This window comes from Oncorhynchus nerka, linkage group LG10 (genome assembly GCF_034236695.1).
Source record: "Oncorhynchus nerka isolate Pitt River linkage group LG10, Oner_Uvic_2.0, whole genome shotgun sequence".
NCBI lineage: Eukaryota > Metazoa > Chordata > Actinopteri > Salmoniformes > Salmonidae > Oncorhynchus > Oncorhynchus nerka.
Window position 1 is genome coordinate 27,849,875 of NC_088405.1, and position 21,023 is coordinate 27,870,897.

Here is a 21,023-nt window from a genome sequence, read left to right on the forward strand (position 1 = left end):
GTAGGATTTTTAATGAATTTATTTGCAAATTATGGTGGAAAATAAGTATTTGGTCACCTACAAACAAGCAAGATTTCTGGCTCTCACAGACCTGTAACTTCGTCTTTAAGAGGCTCCTCTGTCCTCCACTCGTTACCTGTATTAATGGCACCTGTTTGAACTTGTTATCAGTATAAAAGACACCTGTCCACAACCTCAAACAGTCACACTCCAAACTCCACTATGGCCAAGACCAAAGTGCTGTCAAAGGACACCAGAAACAAAATTGTAGACCTGCACCAGGCTGGGAAGACTGAATCTGCAATAGGTAAGCAGCTTGGTTTGAAGAAATCAACTGTGGGAGCAATTATTAGGAAATGGAAGACATACACGACCACTGATATTCTCCCTCGATCTGGGGCTCCACGCAAGATCTCACCCCGTGGGGTCAAAATGATCACAAGAATGGTGAGAAAAAATCCCAGAACCACACGGGGGGACCTAGTGAATGACCTGTAGAGAGCTGGGACCAAAGTAACAAAGCCTACCATCAGCAAGGGCATTGAAGATGAAACGTGGCTGGGTCTTTCAGCATGACAATGATGAAGCATTTCAAGGTCCTGGAGTGGCCTAGCCAGTCTCCAGATCTCAACCCCATAGAAAATCTTTGGAGGGAGTTGAAAGTCTGTGTTGCCCAGCAACAGCCCCAAAACATCACTGTTCTAGAGGAGATCTGCATGGAGGAATGGGCCAAAATACCAGCAACAGTGTGTGAAAATCTTGTGATGATTTACAGAAAACGTTTGACCTCTGTTATATTCCCTTTGTTGGCAATGACAAAGTATTGAGATAAACTTTTGTTATTGACCAAATCCTTATTTTCCACCATAATTTGCAAATAAATTCATTAAAAATCCTCCTATGTGATTTTCTGGATTTTTTTCTCATTTTGTCTGTCGGCGGCAGGGTAGCCTAGTGGTTAGAGTGTTGGACTAGAAACCGAAAGGTTGCAAATTCAAATCCCCGAGCTGACAAGGTACAAATCTGTCGTTAACCCACTGTTCCTAGGCTGTCATTGAAAATAAGAATTTGTTCTTAACTGACTTGCCAAGTTAAATAAAGGTAAAATACATTTTAAATAAAAGTTGAAGTGTACCTATGATGAAATTTACAGGCCTCTCTCATCTTTTTAAGTGGGAGAACTTGCGCAATTGGTGGCTGACTAAATACTTTTTTGCCCCAGTGTACATTGTTCATGACAGAATACATTTTCCCAACAATTATTTACAGACAGAATATTTAACTTATAACTCACTATATCACAATTCCAGTGGGTCAGAAGTTTACATACACCAAGTTGACAGTGCAGCTTGGAAAATTCCAGAAAATGATGTCATGGCTTTGGAAGCTTCTGATAGGCTAATCGACATCATTTGAGTCAATTGGAGGTGAACCTGTGAATGTATTTCAATGCCTACCTTCAAACTCTTTGCTTGACATCATGGGAAAATCAAAAGAAATCAGCCAAGACCTAAAAAAAAAAGATAGACCTCCACAAGTCTGCTTCATCCTTGGGAAGAATTTCCAAACACCTGAAGGTACCACGTTCATCTGTACAAACAATAGTACGCAAGTATAAACACCATGGGATCACGCAGCCATCATACCGCTCAGGAAGGAGAAGCGTTCTGTCTCCGAGAGATGAACGTACTTTGGTGAGAAAAGTGCAAATCAATCCCAGAATAGCAAAGGACCTTGTGAAGATGCTGGAGGAAACACGTACAAAAGTATCTATATCCACAGTAAAACAAGTCCAATATCGACATAACCTGAAAGGCCGCTCAGCAAGGAAGAAGCCACTGCTCCAAAACCGCCATAAGAAAGCCAGACTACGGTTTGCAACTGCACATGGGGACAAAGATTGTACTTTTTGGAGAAATGTCCTCTAGTCTGACGAAACAAAAATAGAACTGTTTGGCTATGATGAACATTGTTATGTTTGGAGGAAAAAGGGGCAGGCTTGCAAGCCAAAGTACACCATCCCAACCGTGAAGCACGGGGGTGGCAGCATCATGTTGTGGGGGTGCTTTGCTGGAGGAGGGACTGATGCACATCACAAAATAGATGGCGTCATGAGGAATTAAAATTATGTGTATATATTGAAGCAACATCTCAAGACATCAGTCAGGAAGTTAAAGCTTGGTCTCAAATGGGTCTTCCAAATGGACAATGACCCCAAGCATACTTCCAAAGTTGTGGCAAAATGGCTTAAGGACAACAAATTCAAGGTATTGGTGGTGATCCTAACTGACCTAAGACAGGGAATTTTTACTAGGATTAAATGTTAGGAATTGTGAAAAACTGAGTTTAAATGTAGTTGGCTAAGGTGTATGTAAACTTCAACTGTAATTATTTTTTTCATACTGACCAGAGTTGCATCTCTTCGAGGAGGTGGCTTTTGTCTGAGGATCGGGGAGCCTAGATAGAAGAAAATGAGATTGTGATTTGAATTCTGAGAGTGTATTAGTTTAACAAACCGCTATGCCTTCCAATTCCGTCTCTGAATGACAACTCACCAATCTCTATTCTGTGAGGAGTGATGCGGGCTATGGCTGGAGAGGCCGGTTCTGCTTTGCCCTTTCCGTCCACCAGGGCGGCACCAGGGCTGAAGTCCGAGCTAGAGCAGGGTATGGGCAGGCTGATCTGCCTCTTGGCCAGGGAGAGGGTGGTCAGGGGGGTGTCCTCTGACTGGCCGTCCGTCTGCACGTCCTTCTCACTCAGGGCCTTTTTGTTGAGCAGGTTGCTGATCTCCATGATGTTTCCGATTATCTCCACAGGGCTAGTTAAGGGGTTCTTCTTATTACTACTACGGGGAGAGAAATCCTCCTTCACCTTCTTCAGGTAGGAGGCCGGGGCCCATCCCTCCTTATCCTGGTACCTGAGGAGAGAGGGAGGAGAGGAGGTGATCATGAGTGAGAATAACCATAATCAAGAGACAGCATAAACAGGCAACAGTTTATATTGTGGTTGGAGCACAAATCATGGCCTTACCTGATGAACCACCAGCCCTCCAGGTTCTTCTGGATGACCTCCACGATGACTCCTTTCTCAAAGGCGATCTCATCCTTCCCCTCGCTGGTGTATGGCTGCACCGTCATATACTTCTCCTCTGTCGGGCCACAGAGAGGGCGTGGGAACACAAGAGACTCACGTCAGTTTCATACTTACTACGCTGCTTCAATAACAAAACATTACTCAAACAAATGTAAAATATGTCAACATTTTATAGGAGGTAGGGGAGACCGGGGTTGATTGTCACACTTTTTATCAATAAGTGTATTTCTCAGGACCAGTATATCATACAAGACTATTTTCAATATTAGGAGAGACTAAGGTCTTGAGTTGAAATGGGGACCCTTTTAATCCTCATAACGTATTCTAACATGGAATTATAAGCCATTAAACACACGCTGTTGACTTGTGACACCCGGTCCCATCCCGGGGTTGGTTGTCACACACTATGGGGTTGGTTGTTACAGTGTTTGCCATTTGTTTTTCAGCAACAATTGTGCCAATTTACAAAGTTTTAGAAAAAGTGAAGCCTTAATTTGAGAAAAAAAGTAAAGGCTTTATTTATTGAACAGCATTTCTAAAATAACAAAAATAAATATATTCAAATAAATTCAACATAATTGAGTATTTGCTTTGACATTGTAGTTCTTACTCCACTCAAATTGTAATATCAATGCTTAATAAAACAGTAATCATCTGATATTTGGATGAAAATGAAATATTTTAATGCAGATGAAAAAAGTAAAGCTGTAAACATTTGTGTTTACTGCATTTTTTGTTGAAAGCAAGGAATGCTTTTTCAAACAGGAACCGTTTGAAAAAAGTGTGTGTTTGTTTGTGTGTGTGAATGTGTGTGTGTGAATGTTGCTGACTCTCAGTCGGAATAACATGATTCACAGTTTTGACAAGTAGTTCCAGATTGGCCCAAATCTGAACCAATCATAGAGTTTCACAAGTTTGGACAGAAGAGTATACAGTAGGGAACAGTACAGTAGGATACAGTAGGGTAAAGAAAGGTAAAGTAGACTATAGTTCGGTACAGAACAGACATGTAGAGTACAGCACCATAAGGTAGAGTACAGTAATGTACTGTATTATATCCTACCGTACTCTACTGAAATAAACTCAACTGTACTGTACTCTACTTTGACCTACTGTACTGCACTGTAATCTTATATGCTGTACGCTACTCTACTGAAATAAACTCAACTGTACAGTACTTGCTCTACTGTACTCTACTGAATTAAACTGCACCACCCTCTAATATACTGTACTCTACTGAATTAAATTAAATTGTACTGTACTGCACTCTGCTGAATTAAACTCTACTAGACTGTACTGTGCTGTTCTGTGCTGTCCAAACTTGTGAAACATTTACGTCTTTTCAACATCCGGAAAATAAGTCTTCAAGGCATTTTTCAATGTCATTTAGCTTTTGGGTACATTGTTACAATGGAGACGGTTGTCAGATTGTGACAAGCAACCCAAACATCAATGTGACAACCATCCCTAACCCCCCCAATGCCAATTAAGATGTTATTTACCAGATGTGATATGTTTTACGACTGCTGCAGGATGAATGTAACTCTCTGAGGACATTAAAAGTGTTCTGAATCTGAATGACCTTGGAACTCACAAATAGGCTTGGAATAAAGCTCTCCCTTTCCTCTTTTCAATAAAAGTTGAAAAGTATGGATAATATTGCTTAATTAACTATTCATTAAATAAATAACAAGCATTTTAATATTTACTTCCACCAATGAAAAGTGTTCCTCTCACCTCAATGTTTTGTGATCCTGACCTGAATTGACCACATGGATGACCTCTCCTATAGAGGACACACATTTTTATCTTGAAATTATAACACAGCACACAAAGGACTTTGAGTAATAAGCACTGTGACAACCAACCTGTGAGACAACCAACCCCAGTCTCCCTACTGCAACAATGGTAGAAACATCTCAGAGGAAGTGAAATTAAATCAAGACATATCTAGGAAAACTCAAGGGGTGTGAATTCTTTCTGAAGGTACTGTATCTAGGCTACATAATATTGAAGTCTGTTGACTTAATATTATGTCTCTGTGTGTAGTTCTGATGTGATTGATTCTGTCAGATCCACAAAGATATCCAGCATTTTACTTTCAAAGGATTCTAAGAAGAATCAGGGACACCAATTAAATGCCTAGTTAAATTAAGTTAAAAAATAATAAAATGAATAAATTGTCAATCACTTCATACTGAAAATGCCTTCCTGCAGCAACTGACAATTACCTTGACTTGATGTCATGATAGTTGATTACTCGGTGTAAATATGGGGCAAAATAAACTCAAACACTAGTCTTTTGAAACGAGGAAAACAGTTCTAACCCACAGGGCACACACTGGTTGAATCAAAGTTCTTTCCACGTCATTTCAATTAAATTACGTTAAACCAAAGTGGGATAGACGTTGAATTAATAACTGTGTCCAGTGGGTAACGGCAGAGTGGACTAATGGCATGGTGGCGGTCAGCCTCTATAAACTCGACTGATGATAGAGAACAGAGACGCTATCTTGATTTGTAACTTCCCAAAAGGCCAGAGGGCACGCTCAGTGACAGTACTTCCTGTCATTACAGACCAGAGGTCTCATCTCATCACACCGTAAAACACAGGCAGAAGGAAGGAATGTTGCCCAGCAGAGTAAAGAGAGAAGAGGGGATATCCTATCTTTGAATACCTCTGGAATCACTGGATGCCTATCTGATATGTGTTTCCTTTCCTCTGCCCATGTTGAGTCTCACTCAGGGATTTAAAAGAACTGATTAAGGATATAGTTCAAATTCCTAATACTTTCAAAGAAATAGGCTCATGTACAGCCGTGTAAATAGAACCGAAAATGCCACTTCCTGTATGCTTTGTTTTCCTCTGCACTGACCTATCGGACCTCCGGTCGCTCTGTTTAAGGCCTGGTAGGGCTCTCTGTACAGGGGCAACCCTGTTCAACCTTCCTGAGCTCACACTCACCAGCAGGGGGGAATCTCTGAATCAGATATTATGTTAACCACAACATGCATCGCTTGCATAACTTTTATACATTATTTCCCTGCAGTCAGCGCTATTTTTTTACATGCGAGATTTAGTTCTTGCAGTGGAAAAATCTCTTTTTACTCCAGAGGCCGTACATTTTTTGTGTGCACTGTGGACACTGTTGCCAAACACAAACCTTGGGCTGGACTCAAATAGCTTATCCTCACTCCGCTGTCAGCAATCTAACTGCATCCCCTGTCAAAAAAAACCTGGCTCGAGGCAAAGCTAATATGTGCAAGCACAAACACGTTTCACACTTTCTCTGAAAGATTAATAAAACTCTTTACTGGCCTGGTCCATCGGCAGACCTGCTTGCTCTTAACACCTCCAGTCGATAAACGTCTGTCTTTTTTAACTCCTTTTGAAAAGTACACACAGTGTATTTTGAAAGAATTCAGACCTCTTGACTTTTTCACATTTTGTTACGTTACACTCTTATTCTAAAATGGATCAAATATTTATTTTCCCCTCATCAATCTACACACAATACCCCATAATGTCAAAGCAAAAACAGGTTTTTAGAAATCGTTGCAAATGTATTAAAAATAAAAAAACAGAAATACTTTATTTACATAAGTATTCAGACCCTTTGCTATGCTATGAGACTTGAAATTGAGCTCAGGTGCATCCTGTTTCCATTGATCATCCTTGAGATGTTTCTACAACTTGATTGGAGTCCACCTGTGGCAAATTCAATTGATTGGACATGATTTGGAAAGGCACACACCTGTCAGTAAAAGGCACATGACAGCCCACTTGGAGTTTGCCAAAAGGCACCTAAAGGACTCTCAGATCATGAGAAATGAGATTCTCTGGTCTGATGAAATCAAAAATATTAAACTCTTTGGCCTGAATGCCAAGCGCCACATCTGGAGAAAACCTGGCACCATCCCTATGGTGAACCATGGAGGTGGCAGCATAAGGTTAAAGTTAAAGGTTAAATGAAAAATAAAATATACATTCTGTGGGGATGTTTTTCAGCAGCAGGGACTGGAAGACTAGTCAGGATCGAGAGAAAGATGGAGCAAAGCACAGAGAGATCCTTGAGCACTCAGGACCTCAGACTGGGGTGAAGGTTCACCTTTCAACAGTACAATGACCCTAAACACACAGCCAAGGCAATACAGGGGTGGCTTCGGGACAAGTCAATTAATGTCTTCGGGTGGCCTAGCCAGAGCCTGGACTTGAACCCAATCTTACATCTCTGGAGAGACCGGAAAGTAGCTGTGTAGCGATGCTCCCCATCCAACCTGACAGAGCTTGAAAGACTCTGCAGAGAAGAATGGGAGAAACTCCCCAAATACAAGTGTGCCAAGCTTGTAGCGTCATACCCAAGAAGACTCAATGCTGTAATCGCTGCCAGGTGCTCCAACAAAGTACTGAGTAAAGGGTCTGAATACTTATGTAAATGTGATATTTACTTTATAAATGTTTTAATTTTTTAGCAAAAAAAAATGTGTGTATTGTGTGTAGATTGATGAGAGGGAAAAAACTATTTTATCCATTTAAGAATAAGGTTGTAACATAACAAAATTTTTAAAAAGGCAAGGGGTCGGAATACTTTCCGAATGCACTGTATGTATTCATGTTTCATTTGCTCATAAAAAGCCAAACAAAGTGGCAAAATATTTTATGCTGCCTACCAAAGTAAATGATGCTACGACTTTTAGATGGTTCTGTAGCTATAGCTATAGCTGTAATTCAGAAAAGATTGGAGTTGCACATAGCGGTGAATTAAAATGAACTGCTTACATGAGGCAATCTTATTATATACTGTAATATAATTTCACTCAATTTCACTCAATTTCCAACACTGAAATAACTGACTTAATATAACTGACTTAATAACACTGACTTAATCATTGATTTCAAGACTACTACATTCAAGTGCAGAAAAGACTCAGTTTCTGCACTTGAATGTAGTAGTCTTGAAACAACAAGATGGTACATTTTTTTGTAAGTTTATCTTCTTGCATAAGGTCAAATCTGTAACTATTGCAAGCCACCACTGTGGATGTGAAACCCTGTTTAGCATGGTAATGACATGGCTGGACTGTTAATTAGCTGGATAATAACGATGTTAGTGATTAGGCATCAGTTGTAGGGTGGCAAAGCGAGGGTATTTTACTAGAAGCTTTAGAAGTTTATCAGTAAACTTCCAGGTAACTTTCAAGGATTTTATGTAATTTATCACAAGACATCTAGTGGCCCTTTTGGGTACGTCAGATCATCACAGGTGTCTGTAAAATGATGAAAAAAAAATAATAATAATAATAATAGAATGACAAAGCCGTAAAACATGATCCTAAATATAAACCATCAACTTAACGTTGGTGTTTAATATGAGGGTTTCATAATATTTGGAAGAATTAATTGAAATTATTATTGATTATTATTGATTAGCTGCTTTTTAAAGGCTTTTTTAGGCTATTTTCTCTTTATCCATATGGTATATCCACTAGAAACTCAAGTATAAATTACCATAAATTGCCATAGATTACTTGAAGATTCTGTTGGTGAATTACAGGTAGCTTTTGCAACCTTAATCAGGTATGAGAGAAGACAGGACAAGGTACAATGGGGACAGGAGTGAGGACAGGTGAGGGGTCAGAGGATAGAGGAATGAGAGGTGAAGGAAGATGAGGAGGTGGGCACCCTGTCTCAGATCACCTCGGCTCTGCTGCCTGCTGACCATTCCCCCCAGGGTCCATCTCCGGTCCAGCCTCTTCAGATGGGCCTTACGTCGTTTAGTGACTGAACCACGCATATGGTGACCAGACACAAACACACACAAATGGGGACAGAAACATAAAAGGCAGGCACATATATCACAAACGACATAGATTCAACTCTGTTATTAGTTAGTCACATGGCAAACATGGAAACAAAAATGCCACATTGCAATGGAAGGACTGGACAGTGATGGGGTTGAATGAATGTTACACAGGAAATGTAAGCCATGGACATCTTCTCTGTGGCTGGTAATTAGCGTGGATTGTTAGCATGGTCTTCCCATCCTGTCCTGCAGGAGCATCTGGGGAACACATTGCTGCTTGGGAATAGTATGCAACTAATAGACCAGCTGAATTCCTTTGGCAGCAGCCACAACAGGTCTATAATTGTTGGGGGTTTTTGTTAGTTAAATGCAGGAGACGGGAATGATTAGGCGCTTCGGAGGGATCTTTTGTCACATTCCAACACTATAAACGGCAAGGCTTATATAATTATCTAGTTCAAGGAAAAGGTTTCCATCACTAAACCAGAGCACTAATCTCAACGTTTAGCATGAAGTTGAGATTTCAGGCAAAAACTGAGTGGTACGTACACTGGGAGCTGAAAAACTGAAATTACACATTTTTCGAAGTACCTGCTCAAAACTATACAAAAACTGACCCACATACTCCTCCAGAACACTAATGTCAGAAGACAGATTGATTAGAACCATTATATTGGATGAGTCAATCTGAGAAGGCCTATCATAGGTATTACAGAATAAAAACAAATGATGAAATATGACCACCCCAAGTAGGAACATATCCAAGTGTTTCTCATTCATGTGATGGTCTTTCTCCAATGAGGAAGAAATTCCCCATTTACACCGTCATATCCTCCAGTCCAAACGTCAACATCTTCAGCTGAAGCCATATAAAATGTTCCAAGTCCTGTTCACCACAAGAGCCCCATCTCAATGAAAGTGTCTTACAGAGTGCTATGGAGCACAATCCACAGGGCTGACAGAGAGAGTTTATGGATCCTGAGTTATTCCCATGACTGATTAGACACATAAACGCTAATTACACTGACAGATTGTCCCCTGACCGCTCTGGCAGCATCTGCTATGTGTGTGAGTGCGCGTGCGTGCATACGTGCGTGTGTGTGTGTGCGTATGCCTGCGTGTATGGGGTCACAGTTGTGGGGTTTGCATACATGTGAAAATCCAGAAAGCTGTCTCACTAACAGAGAGATTAATTCCTTCTTTAAAAATAAAAAAAACTTTATAAGGAATGGATATGCATTTTGGATGCGTGCCTTGGGAGAAAGAAGCCCATTGAGAATACTTTGTAACTATTGGACTAAAGAGGCTAACTCAGTACATTATGTGCTGTACGACATCTCCTCTCTCCTCCAGTCAAAAGATCTACAGTGCCAGGGGGGGATGTACAGGGCCGGTGGCCAGAACTAATCAGTTGGAAGGGCATTTGATTTCCATAGGGAGGCAAGTTTCTATTTTGGCATGGGTGTTATACTAAAGATATGTAATTTAACTGTAAAAATGTATTACCTTTCAATGTGGCATGAACACAACCAGTCAAGGTGTTTTCATTTGATTGTCAAACAAATCACTTCAAAAAGTAGGTTACCTTCGTACGTTCGTCCAAAATAATTGCACAATCAAAACAGTGCACTCGCCAACTTTCCTTAAAAGTGGCTGAAACTATGTCCCTGGAGAAAGCATCTTAAGTGAGTGAAACAGCGCCCCACTGCTTTACAATACGCAGCCCATGTATCTGATGACGTCTGGCGAAAAACAGTATGACATGCCACAGTCCTTTTAGACAGACATCATAAAATACATGGGCTACAAATACTGAGACAGAAGGGCGCTATTTCGCTCGCTCGGATGCTTTATCAGAAAATGTATCTTTCTGTTGGCGAGCATCTTGGTCAAATAAATTATCAATATTTATAATTTTTATTGGGAAGGGCAAGAAGGTACGGTAGGACGAGCCAGGCCCCCTAAGGCCCGCCCATAACTCCGGTCCTAGGAATGTGGGTCAGTGTTTGAGTCGACACTCGTTACAGTAAATGCTTGTTTTGCCAGACTGCTGGAAAATCTGAATGTTTGCTTGGAACAGTAAGATGCAAGTAAATGATTTCCATCTTTAAAGTTGCCTACTGTAAAATAATGACTAAAACAGTTGTGGCCTTTTCCAAGATATTTGCACTTGTCTGTGAGAGAGTGGAGAGTGAAAATGCTAAGGCACTGATCAGTCTGTATGAATTTATCTCAGGGCCCGGAATAATTAACATCAGACATGACTTTACTAGCAACAGACTCACATAAACATCTTCCTCACAGCTCAATCCCTACAGTGAACCAAACATGCACCTCTTTCATTCGTTCACCGTCCAAAACTCCAAGGAGGTAACCTCCTTTTAGTATAGAATTTCTACACTGCTACTGTAGAGTACAGTACATCACTCAGTGCACCTCAGCCCAGAGTTGTGGCTTAGGCCCTGACAGTCCTTCTCCAGCCTATTTACTCAGGGCTGAATCTGGAGCTTGTTCAGCGGTGCTTATAGTGGATAACAGCACAGAGAAGGGTGTTCTCACTGGACGAGGGACGTGAGCTTCAGTCTGCGGTGGGTCGGGGGTGGGAGTCAGACTACTGTACCCTTTTAGAGATGGGTGGGGGAGGTTGTAGGTCCCTAAATGTCACCATGTTGCTGGAAGTGACGAAGGCTAACATGGTCGGTATTGTGGTGCAGCTTGAATACTAGATGTATTGTACAAGCTTTCTTCCTGTATTCAAAGTGGTGTGGAGCTCTTACCTTCCCCGGACTTGGAGGCGCCCAGCTCCAGGTCATCTCGTGTGTTGCTGTGGGTGTTCAGGTAGGTGGCAGGGACCCAGCCCTGCTCTTCCGCTGTACTGACAAACCACCAGCCTGGGGGCACAGAGAGAGGGAGGTCAATGGAGGTACTGTAAGGTAAAAAGTGATCATACAGTACCTGGTAAATTACTGGTTATTCATTGCCTATTGGAATAGACACCTACCCTGACAATTCCAATTCTAGAACAATTATTTAGGATTAAATCAATTACCGTTGGGACTTGCCTTAAACGAGACAGATTTTGTAGGATGTTCGTTCAACATGACTAGCACAGCATCTTTCAGTACGGTTTATAAAATAATCTGATAAAGGCCTTTAGAGGAGTGTTCCTCCTCCATTTCAAGAAAAATGTCTGTTCTAGTTTATAGAACCTGAATAAATTTATGTTTACCTTAATTTAACTAGGCAAGACAGTTAAGAACAAATTCTTGTTTACAATTGTCACGATCGTTGGAAAGAATGTCGGACCAAGGCGCAGTGTACTTTGAGTTCCACATAATTTATTAAAAGAAGAGAAACTTTAGCAAAGACAAAACAATAAACGAACCGTGATGACAATGCAGTGCTAACATGCAACTAAACATACACAATATCCCATAACCCACAGGTGGAAAAATGCTACTTAAGTATGATCCCCAATTAGAGACAACGATAGCCAGCTGCCTCTAATTGGGAATCATACCGAAACCCCAACATAGAAAAAACAACCTAGAACCCCACATAGAAAATATAAACTAGACTAACCCCCCAGTCACGCCCTGACCTACTCCACCATAGAAAATAAAGGCTGTCTATGGTCAAGACGTGACAACAATGACGGCCTACCCACCCGGCCAAACCCTCTACTAACCCGGACGACCCTGGGCCAATTGTGCGCCGCCCTATGGGACTCCCAATCAACACAAAATCCATGTGTACGTGTGTGTATAGTGCCTACAGTGTGTTATCATGTGTGGGTGTGTATTTGTGTGTCTGTGCCTGTGTGTGTCTTCACAGTCCCCGCTGTTCCATAACATGTATTTATCTGTTTTTTAAAATCTGATTTCACTGCTTGCATCAGTTGCTTGATGTGGAATAGAGTTCAATGTAGCCATGGCTCTATTTAGTACTGTGCGCCTCCCATAGTCTTTTCTGGACTAGGGGACTGTGAAGGGAACTCTGGTGTCATGTCTTTTGAGGTATGCATGGGTGCCTGAGCTGTGTACTAGTAGTTTAACAGACAGCTTGGTGCATGTCAATACTTCTCACAAATACAAGTAGGGTTCAAGTTAATCTCTCCTCTACAGGAGAGATTGACATGCAAATTATTAATGTTGGCTCACTGTGTACTTTATAGTCTCTATCCCCAAGCCCAACAACATCACATCTGGTTTGGGATGTCTTTGTGACGACATAAATCCTGATTTGGCCTTGTTTCAACTGACTTTCATCAACATCAATCATAATTTAAATGGGTGGGACGTTACTGGCAAAACACTCAACGTCTTGCTTGATTTTATTTATTTCCTTGGGATATGACTGAGTTACTCAGTCAGTTGGATACCAGACAAAGGTCTGAGTGAAAGGTACAGTATTGAGCATACACAGAACAGCTTCATCGAACAAATAATGTAAGAAAATATTGATGTTCTTAGTGCATGGAAATAAATTATGTATTAAAATGAACAGTGAGATTTAAGTTCCAGACCTTGTGAGTCACGCATGTTTGGGTCCATTTCTGAATCATACGGTCATTCACAGAGTGGATGTGAAACAATACATAGACCAGTTTTTTCTGTGCCTGACTGGCTTCAGCCAGTAACCTTGATCGCTATTAACTTTTTTGCACGAACCCCAGGGCTGCTGCCACGTAGGCTAATCAATACCATTTCTCTGTCGCTTTGCTCTGGAGAGGTCATGTCTGTTCTCTGCAGGAGAGTGAAGTGACAAAACACCCTCGTTAAACCTCCCCTGTGATGTGGCGCTCCACGAATGCTCTATTTGTTGTGGTAACCGGAATCCAAGATGGCTGACAGCTCTTCACAACCCTCATAAAGAATACTGGAGGGTTCCATGGAACATTCACTGCTTCTCCAACCTCTAGACGTTCACTGACTGTCTTGTGGAGCAATGCTGTGAAATGTAAATACTTACTTGCCTAAAATTATTTATTAGAGCTATGTAAGCTAAAGCTATGTCAATAGCTATGTAGCCTATGCGGAGTTGGAAGAAACTGGAAGACACAGTATCGTCAAACTAGTTCCGTTTCCCCTGAAAAACGGATGTGGGGACTTCACTCAGATGTTTCTTTACTGCCTGCTGCGTTAGCTATTAACCTATGTGATATATCACAAAAACACTGTACTTTACAATCATGTAAACAGAACACAGAGCGCTGAGGTACAGTACACTATGATGCTGGTCATGTCTGATACGCAAGTCTGTAACCTCATGAAAGCCTATGGGACAGTCCTCACCCAAACCAATCATGGAACATAATGTTTTCAAGATCTATTATGCAATTTTATATCGTCCAATCAGGAGTATTTGAGAACAGACAGACAGATAGCAATTATAGGTATCAGGGTTAACCATGAGTTGATGATGAGAGCCAGGGTCATTTAGAGGGAGAGGACTGCACTATAACGCTTTGCTACACTACAAGCAGTTTAATGTCCTTGCCACATTCAATTAAACAAGTTGACAGGCAACAGTTGCAGTGCTTCAAGGACATAAAGCAGGGATAATTATGAATAATTACAAATAATTTGTAGACGGTAAATTGACAGCAAGAAGCCCAAACAGATATGTTTGTCTAAAACATAATAATTTCAAACCTTGCTTTCATTTGTATATGATCACGTGTCTCTCTATTTTGTGTGGGAATACTTGAGAACAGATTTCTTAAATTAAAATCACTTGGAGCTGATTTCCTGGTGTTTTTAGTCTATTATGTCCCCAGAAAACTTTGAGGGCCAAATAAAACCATGCGCGGGCCAAAATCGGCCTGCGGGCCGCCAGTTGGGAAACCCTGACAGAGGCTGGGGCTAGGTTGAATATAGATTTAAAACAGGGAATTGCCAGATAACGTGCATAACTTACAAGCTGTTAGTTTGATGAAGTGGGATCCAAAACAATTGAACAGAGTCGTATTAAGATAGATTAACAACAAAGATGTTATTTGCCAACCTAGAATATCACCTATTCAATCTATATACATGGGTGAGTTGTTTAATTTGAATTGACCAATTCAATCACACATGCTGCAGCAGCTGTTAAATGTACTTTACATTTTGTGTGGGTCCAGAGACTAGAAGGCTGTTTATATCTGGCCCTGCGCCCCCACATTGGCAAAGGCTCAAGGCCCTAACAAGCCATGTAATGTCTTTACACCAAAGCTGTGGCTTCATATAAATCCTGTGCCAATAAATTAAATAGAGAACTGAGAGCTAAAGTCTACAGTACTTAGGACCGGAGCCTTTAAAATACAGCCATTTTGCTTCCACTTGTATAAGGCACGGTTGGAAGCTTGTCCAGTATACTGTCCTAGAAATACATTTTTTCTTCTTCTGCTATATCTGCAACAAGGAGCCAAATACCCAGCGTCAATAACTATCACATGGGTATCTCATGTTGGCAGTGGTCAAGTGTCTCAATCCAGCAAACCGGTAACATTCCCAGAACATTAGCAAGTTCTAGTTAGGTTTTTATCTAACATTAAGATAACATCCCAAAAACATTGAAATAATGTTTGTTTTTTTATGTTTAAAACAAAATATCCTTGAAATATTACCCTAACATTTACTAAAATGTCATGCACAACATCTGTAACAACCACCAAAGTACATTCCCCAAAAGTTATCACTAGGTTTCTAGGTAATAAGACAATGTAGCAGTACTATTGTCCAAGCCAACCAAAACTGGTCCTGTAAAAGTTCCCAGAACATTAGTTAGGCTTCGGGCAAATGTTCTCAAAAACTGTCCAGTCGTGCTGATGATTATACAATGATTATACAATATTTACATAAAACATTTGCCTGGTGTTGCAAGAACGTTCCCAGAACACATTTTGTCATAAAATACAGTGTTACAAGTACACCTCATATGAAGAGGATGGGAACATTATAATAACTCAGAAAGTGTGTTGTGTCCTGATTGACCATATTAGACAACTAAAAAAAACACTACAGCTATCCCTTGTTGGTGCAGCGAGTTAATGATGTGAATGCAGAGCTGAAGACTGCAGGTTTAATTCCATATCTTCTTTTACCATGTTTTCTCTAGACCTTTTAAAAAAAAATTGAGGCTCAGATATAATCTACAAACAGATAAGATGTCTTTATTCCATCCAGATGTTTTCTAATCCAGTAATAAATGCAGAATTTAGACAAACTGTACAAAATTAAACATTGTGTAAAAATGTACTGTTCAACTTTTTTTTTGAAACACACCCGAAATAATTCCTACTTTTGAGATGCTTGATATGTTCCCCCCCCCCAGACTTATTTGACATAATCTGAAAAGCAAAAGTGACCCTAGATCAGCAGTCTGTCCTGGATACCTTGTAAATGTAGGCCCAGAAGTATGCAGCATAAAAAGAGGATGGGTGAAGTGATGGTGAATAACACAATTAACATTATTTCCCTGGATGAATTACATCAGCAGCATACCATCCTGCATCACACTGCTGGTTTACCTCTGAAGCTAAGCAGGGTTGGTCCCTGGATGGGAGATCAGATGCTGATGGAAGTGGTGTTGGAAGGACAGAAGGAACCACTGTTTCCTCTGAAATAAATAATAACCCAACGCTATAATAATATCCCCAAGCCCTCAGGCAGTAATTGGGGCATTACCCTGTGTAGGGTGCAGTTTTAAGGTGGGATGTTAAATGGTGTCCTGACTGTGGTCACTAAAGATCCCATGGCACTTATTGTAAAAATAAGGGTGTTAACCCTGGTTTTACGGCTAAAGTCCCAACCTGGTCCTCATACCATCATGTTCACATAATCATCCCCAGCTTCCTATTGGCTCATTCATATTTTCCTCAGGTCGTTGCTGTAAATGAGAATGTGTTCTCAGTCAACTTACCTGGTAAAATAAAATAGAAATTGCAAAAAAAAAGGAAGCATGGAATTCCTGATTGACCATCCTGACATGGCTATACTGAAAAAGAAGATGAACAGTGGCAAGAAAAAGTATGTGAACCCTTTGGAAATACCTGGATTTCTGCATAAATTGGTCATAAAATTTGATCTGATCTTCATCTAGGTCACAACAATAGACAAATAGATAGTCTGCTTAAACTAAAACACAGAAACAGTTATACGTTTATGTCTTAATTGAACACACCATCTAAACATTCACAATGCAGGGTGGGAAAAGTATGTGAAGCCTTGGATTGAATAACTGGTTGACCCTCCTTTGGCAGCAATAACCTCAACCAAATGTTTTCTGTAGTTGTGGATCAGACCTGCACAATGGTCAAGGGGAATTTTGGACCATTCATCTTTACAAAACTGTTTCAGTTCAGCAATATTCTTGGGATGTCTGGTGTGAACTGCTCTTGAGGTCATGCCACAGCATCTCAATCGGGTTGAGGTCAGGACTCTGACTGGGCCACTCCAGAAGGAGTATTTTCTTCTGTTGTTGATTTACTTCTGTTTTGGGTCATTGTCCTGTTGCGTCACCCAACTTCTGTTGAGCTTCAATTGGCAGACAGATAGCCTAACATTCACCCGCAAAATGTCTTGATAAACTTGGGAATTCATTTTTCCGTTGATGATATCAAGCTGTCCCGGCCCTGAAAGCAGCCCCAAACCATGATGCTCCCTCCACCATACTTTACAGTTGGGATTAGGTTTTGATGTTGGTACGCTGTGCCTTTTTTTCTCCATACATAGTGTTGTGTGTTCCTTCCAAACAACTCAACTGTAGTTTCATCTGTCCACAGAATATTTTGTCAGTAGCACTGTGGAACATCCAGGTGCACTTTTGCAAACTTCAAACTTGCAGCAATGTTTTTTTTGGACAGCAGTGGCGTCTTCTGTGGTGTCCTCCCATGAACACCATTCTTGTTTAGTGTTTACTGCATCGTAGACTCACCAACAGAGATGTTAGCATGTTCCAGAGATGTCTGTAAGTCTTTAGCTGACCCTCTAGGATTCTTCTTAACTTCATTGAGCATTATGTGCTGCGCTCTTGCAGTCATCTTTGCAGGATGGCCACTCCTAGGAAAAGTAGCAAAGGTGCTGAACTTTCTAAATTTATAGACAATTTGTCTTGCCGTGGACTGATGAACATCAAGGCTTTTAGAGATACTTTTGTAAACCTTTCCAGCTTTATGCAAGTCAACAATTCTTAATCGTAGGTCTTCTGAGATATTTTTTGTTCGAGGTATGGTTCACGTCAGGCAATGCTTCTTGTGAATAGAAAACTCAAATTTTGTGAGTGTTTTTTATAGGGCAAGGCAGCCCTAACCAACATCTCCAATCTCGTCTCATTGATTGGACTCCAGGTTAGCTGACTCCTGACTCCAACGAGCTTTTGGAAAAGTCATTAGCCTAGGGGTTCACATACTTTTTCCAACCTACACTGTGAATGTTTAAATGATGTATTCAACATAGACAAGAAAAGTACAATAATGTCTGTGTTATTAGTTTAAGCACACTATGTTTGTCTATTGTTGTGACTTAGATGAAGATCAGATCAAAATTGATGACCAATTTATGCAGAAATCCAGGTAATTCCAAAGGGTTCACATACTTTTTCTTAACATTGTAAGAGATCTTACCTGGTGGCGCAGAGGATGAAAGACTGGGCTTGGAAATCAAACATTGCAGGTTCAAACCCTACATGTGCAGGATGTCAATGTACTGCATGCAGTGTAAAGAATATGGTTGGGTTTTGTATGATTAAATGCTGTTCAAATGTCCTATGAAGAAAATGCCATGCATCTCTATATCACCTTCAAATATGAATTGCCATTAAATCTGGAGAAAAAAATAATGGGGATGTCATCCAATCTGCTTTCTTATGCTTTAAGTGGCTACAAATGTGCATGCTGAGAATGTTGTGGAATAGTAGATAAAAAATATAATAAAAGTTTCTAAATGTTCTGAGAACCTCCAAGACCAGGGCAAATGTATATTGCTTGAATAGCAATGGCATATTATGCTAAACCTAAAACAAATGTGCTATGAGCATCATAAAAAAGGATTTGGAAATTGTGGAACATTGTGGAAATGTTCTGTGCAACATTTTACCTGGTAAAATAAGGGTAAAATAAAAATAAAAACCTATGTGAATATCACAAAAATATTATTGCAACTCTCATAGCTTAATTCATTATACTGGGAACCTTCAAAAACTTAGACCAGGTGTTCTGCCAACATTTTAATTTTTTTATTTTACCTTTATTTTACTAGGCAAGTCAGTTAAGAACAAATTCTTATTTTCAATGACGGCCTAGGAACAGTGGGTTAACTGCCTGTTCAGGGGCAGAATGACAGATTTTGTACCTCGTCAGCTCGGGGATTTGAACTTGCAACCTTCCGGTAACTAGTCCAATGCTCTAACCACTAGGCTAACCACTAGGCTACCCTGCTGCCCCATTATAGGAATGTCCTGTGCAACTTAACTTAAACATTGTATGAATGCCATCACAACTGAGCATATTTTGTGTTTTGGGAACCTCTCCCTTGTAATGTACCCACACTGTTCCCACAACCTAATTAAATCTTCTGGGAACCTTTAAAGAAATCAGAAAGTCTGTTCTGTAAACATTATAGCAACATCAAAATAAAGTTTTGTGCACCCTGATACAAACATCTGCTGAATGTCAGCATAACTGGACAGTTTTAGTGTTTCGGGAACCTAGTCCGTCATATCAACACAATGTTTCTACAACCCAAAGAAAGATACTGGAAACCTTTAAAGAACAAACAATATGTGTTCTGGGAAGGTTCTTGAAACATCAGGTTTTTTGCACCCTAAAAGAAACATTAAGAATCATCCGTAAAACTGGATTTCTTTGGAGGGAGGGAACATATCTTCTGTGATGTCCCCACAATGTTCCCACAACCTAATGAAACATTCTAGGAAACTTTAAAGAACAGAATAAATATGTTCCAGGAACATTCTTGCAACATCAGCCAAAAGCTTTATACAAACATTACATTTTGGTTTGTTGGGAAGTCAAGAATGTAATTGTTAAGAATTTACAGATCAAATTGCCAATTTCATTTTGGCTTGCCAGTATAGAGAACATTTTCATTTGCACTTTTATAAATTGGCAGCTGTTGAAATCATAGCAAATATGGGAATAAGGTGTAGAAATGTGGTACCTTAATTTGAAAGTGCTTAGCTAGATGTCTGAATATACATTATGGGGGAAAAAACACTGTCACTTTAAGAGGTTTGAGTAAATAAAAGCTGTTATTGATGGCTAGGACTGCCTCGACTGTATTTTTCAACCTTGTTCCCATATGGCAGGTGCTTAGGCTGAGTTCAATGATCCTCAAGAGGCAATAAAAGTATTTGGAAACACATGCCCACTACACAAGTGCTGATTTCCTTGCCAACGCAGGTTTATAACACGTAGGTGCAAATGACAGGAACCCAAAAAACATGCTTTTTTCAGAGCCTGTCTCTTGTCTTTCAGTAATAAATACTATTAATATTAAAGTGCTACAACTGTTTCTGTTTCATTTTCGAAAGCACATTCAAGGTGTTTTGGCAAAATGCCATCACATAATAGCTTAATTCTGCCAGTATATCTACAGTCTCTATCAGCATCCTCATCTGTCTGTATATCTACTATATGTCTGTCATCGCTATCAATATCCTCATCTATCTGTCTATCTACCGTATGTCTGTCATCTCTATTAACGTCATCTGTCTGTCATCTCTATTAACATCCTCATCTGTCTGTCTATCTACCGTGTATGTCTGTCATCTCTATTAACATCATCATCTGTGCCTCCTGCAGCTGTATGAATCTTTATCCTCTGTGACACCGCATCTGTGTCTGTCTGCATCACTAGTTGTGATGAGGAAGCAATGGATAAAGCAAATACTATTTTCCTTTTATACTGTAGTGTCCATCAACTAGCTTTTAGGGGCAATTGCGAGGATCCATTGCAAACACAACAAATAAACCAAAGAAACTACATTCACTTAAATCAGGAGTAATTTCATAAAGTTTATGTCCAGGTCCATGCAGTGCTTATCTCCTCAGCTCCCCACTGAGTTGTGCTTAGATCTGTGCCCGATCCTTTAGATCGGTGGTTCAGTGAGACAATAGTGAGACAA

At 40.2% G+C, this 21,023-nt stretch overlaps 1 protein-coding gene across 2 annotated transcripts in view; it reads right to left on the reverse strand.

Annotated features, from left to right (window-relative positions):
- The window catches only part of LOC115135093 (SH3 and PX domain-containing protein 2A-like), a 103,828-nt gene that overhangs the window by 15,315 nt on the left and 67,490 nt on the right, over positions 1–21,023 (reverse strand). Inside the window, exons 8-12 of one of the 2 annotated variants that reach the window (XM_029669362.2) lie at positions 11,675–11,788; positions 8,792–8,875; positions 3,031–3,148; positions 2,556–2,917; positions 2,408–2,457 (exon numbers count right to left, since the gene is read on the reverse strand). In XM_029669362.2, the coding sequence (XP_029525222.2) occupies positions 2,408–2,457; positions 2,556–2,917; positions 3,031–3,148; positions 8,792–8,875; positions 11,675–11,788 (728 nt within the window). The remainder of the gene's footprint in view (positions 1–2,407; positions 2,458–2,555; positions 2,918–3,030; positions 3,149–8,791; positions 8,876–11,674; positions 11,789–21,023) is intronic. The other variant, XM_029669363.2, reaches the window with a different exon arrangement.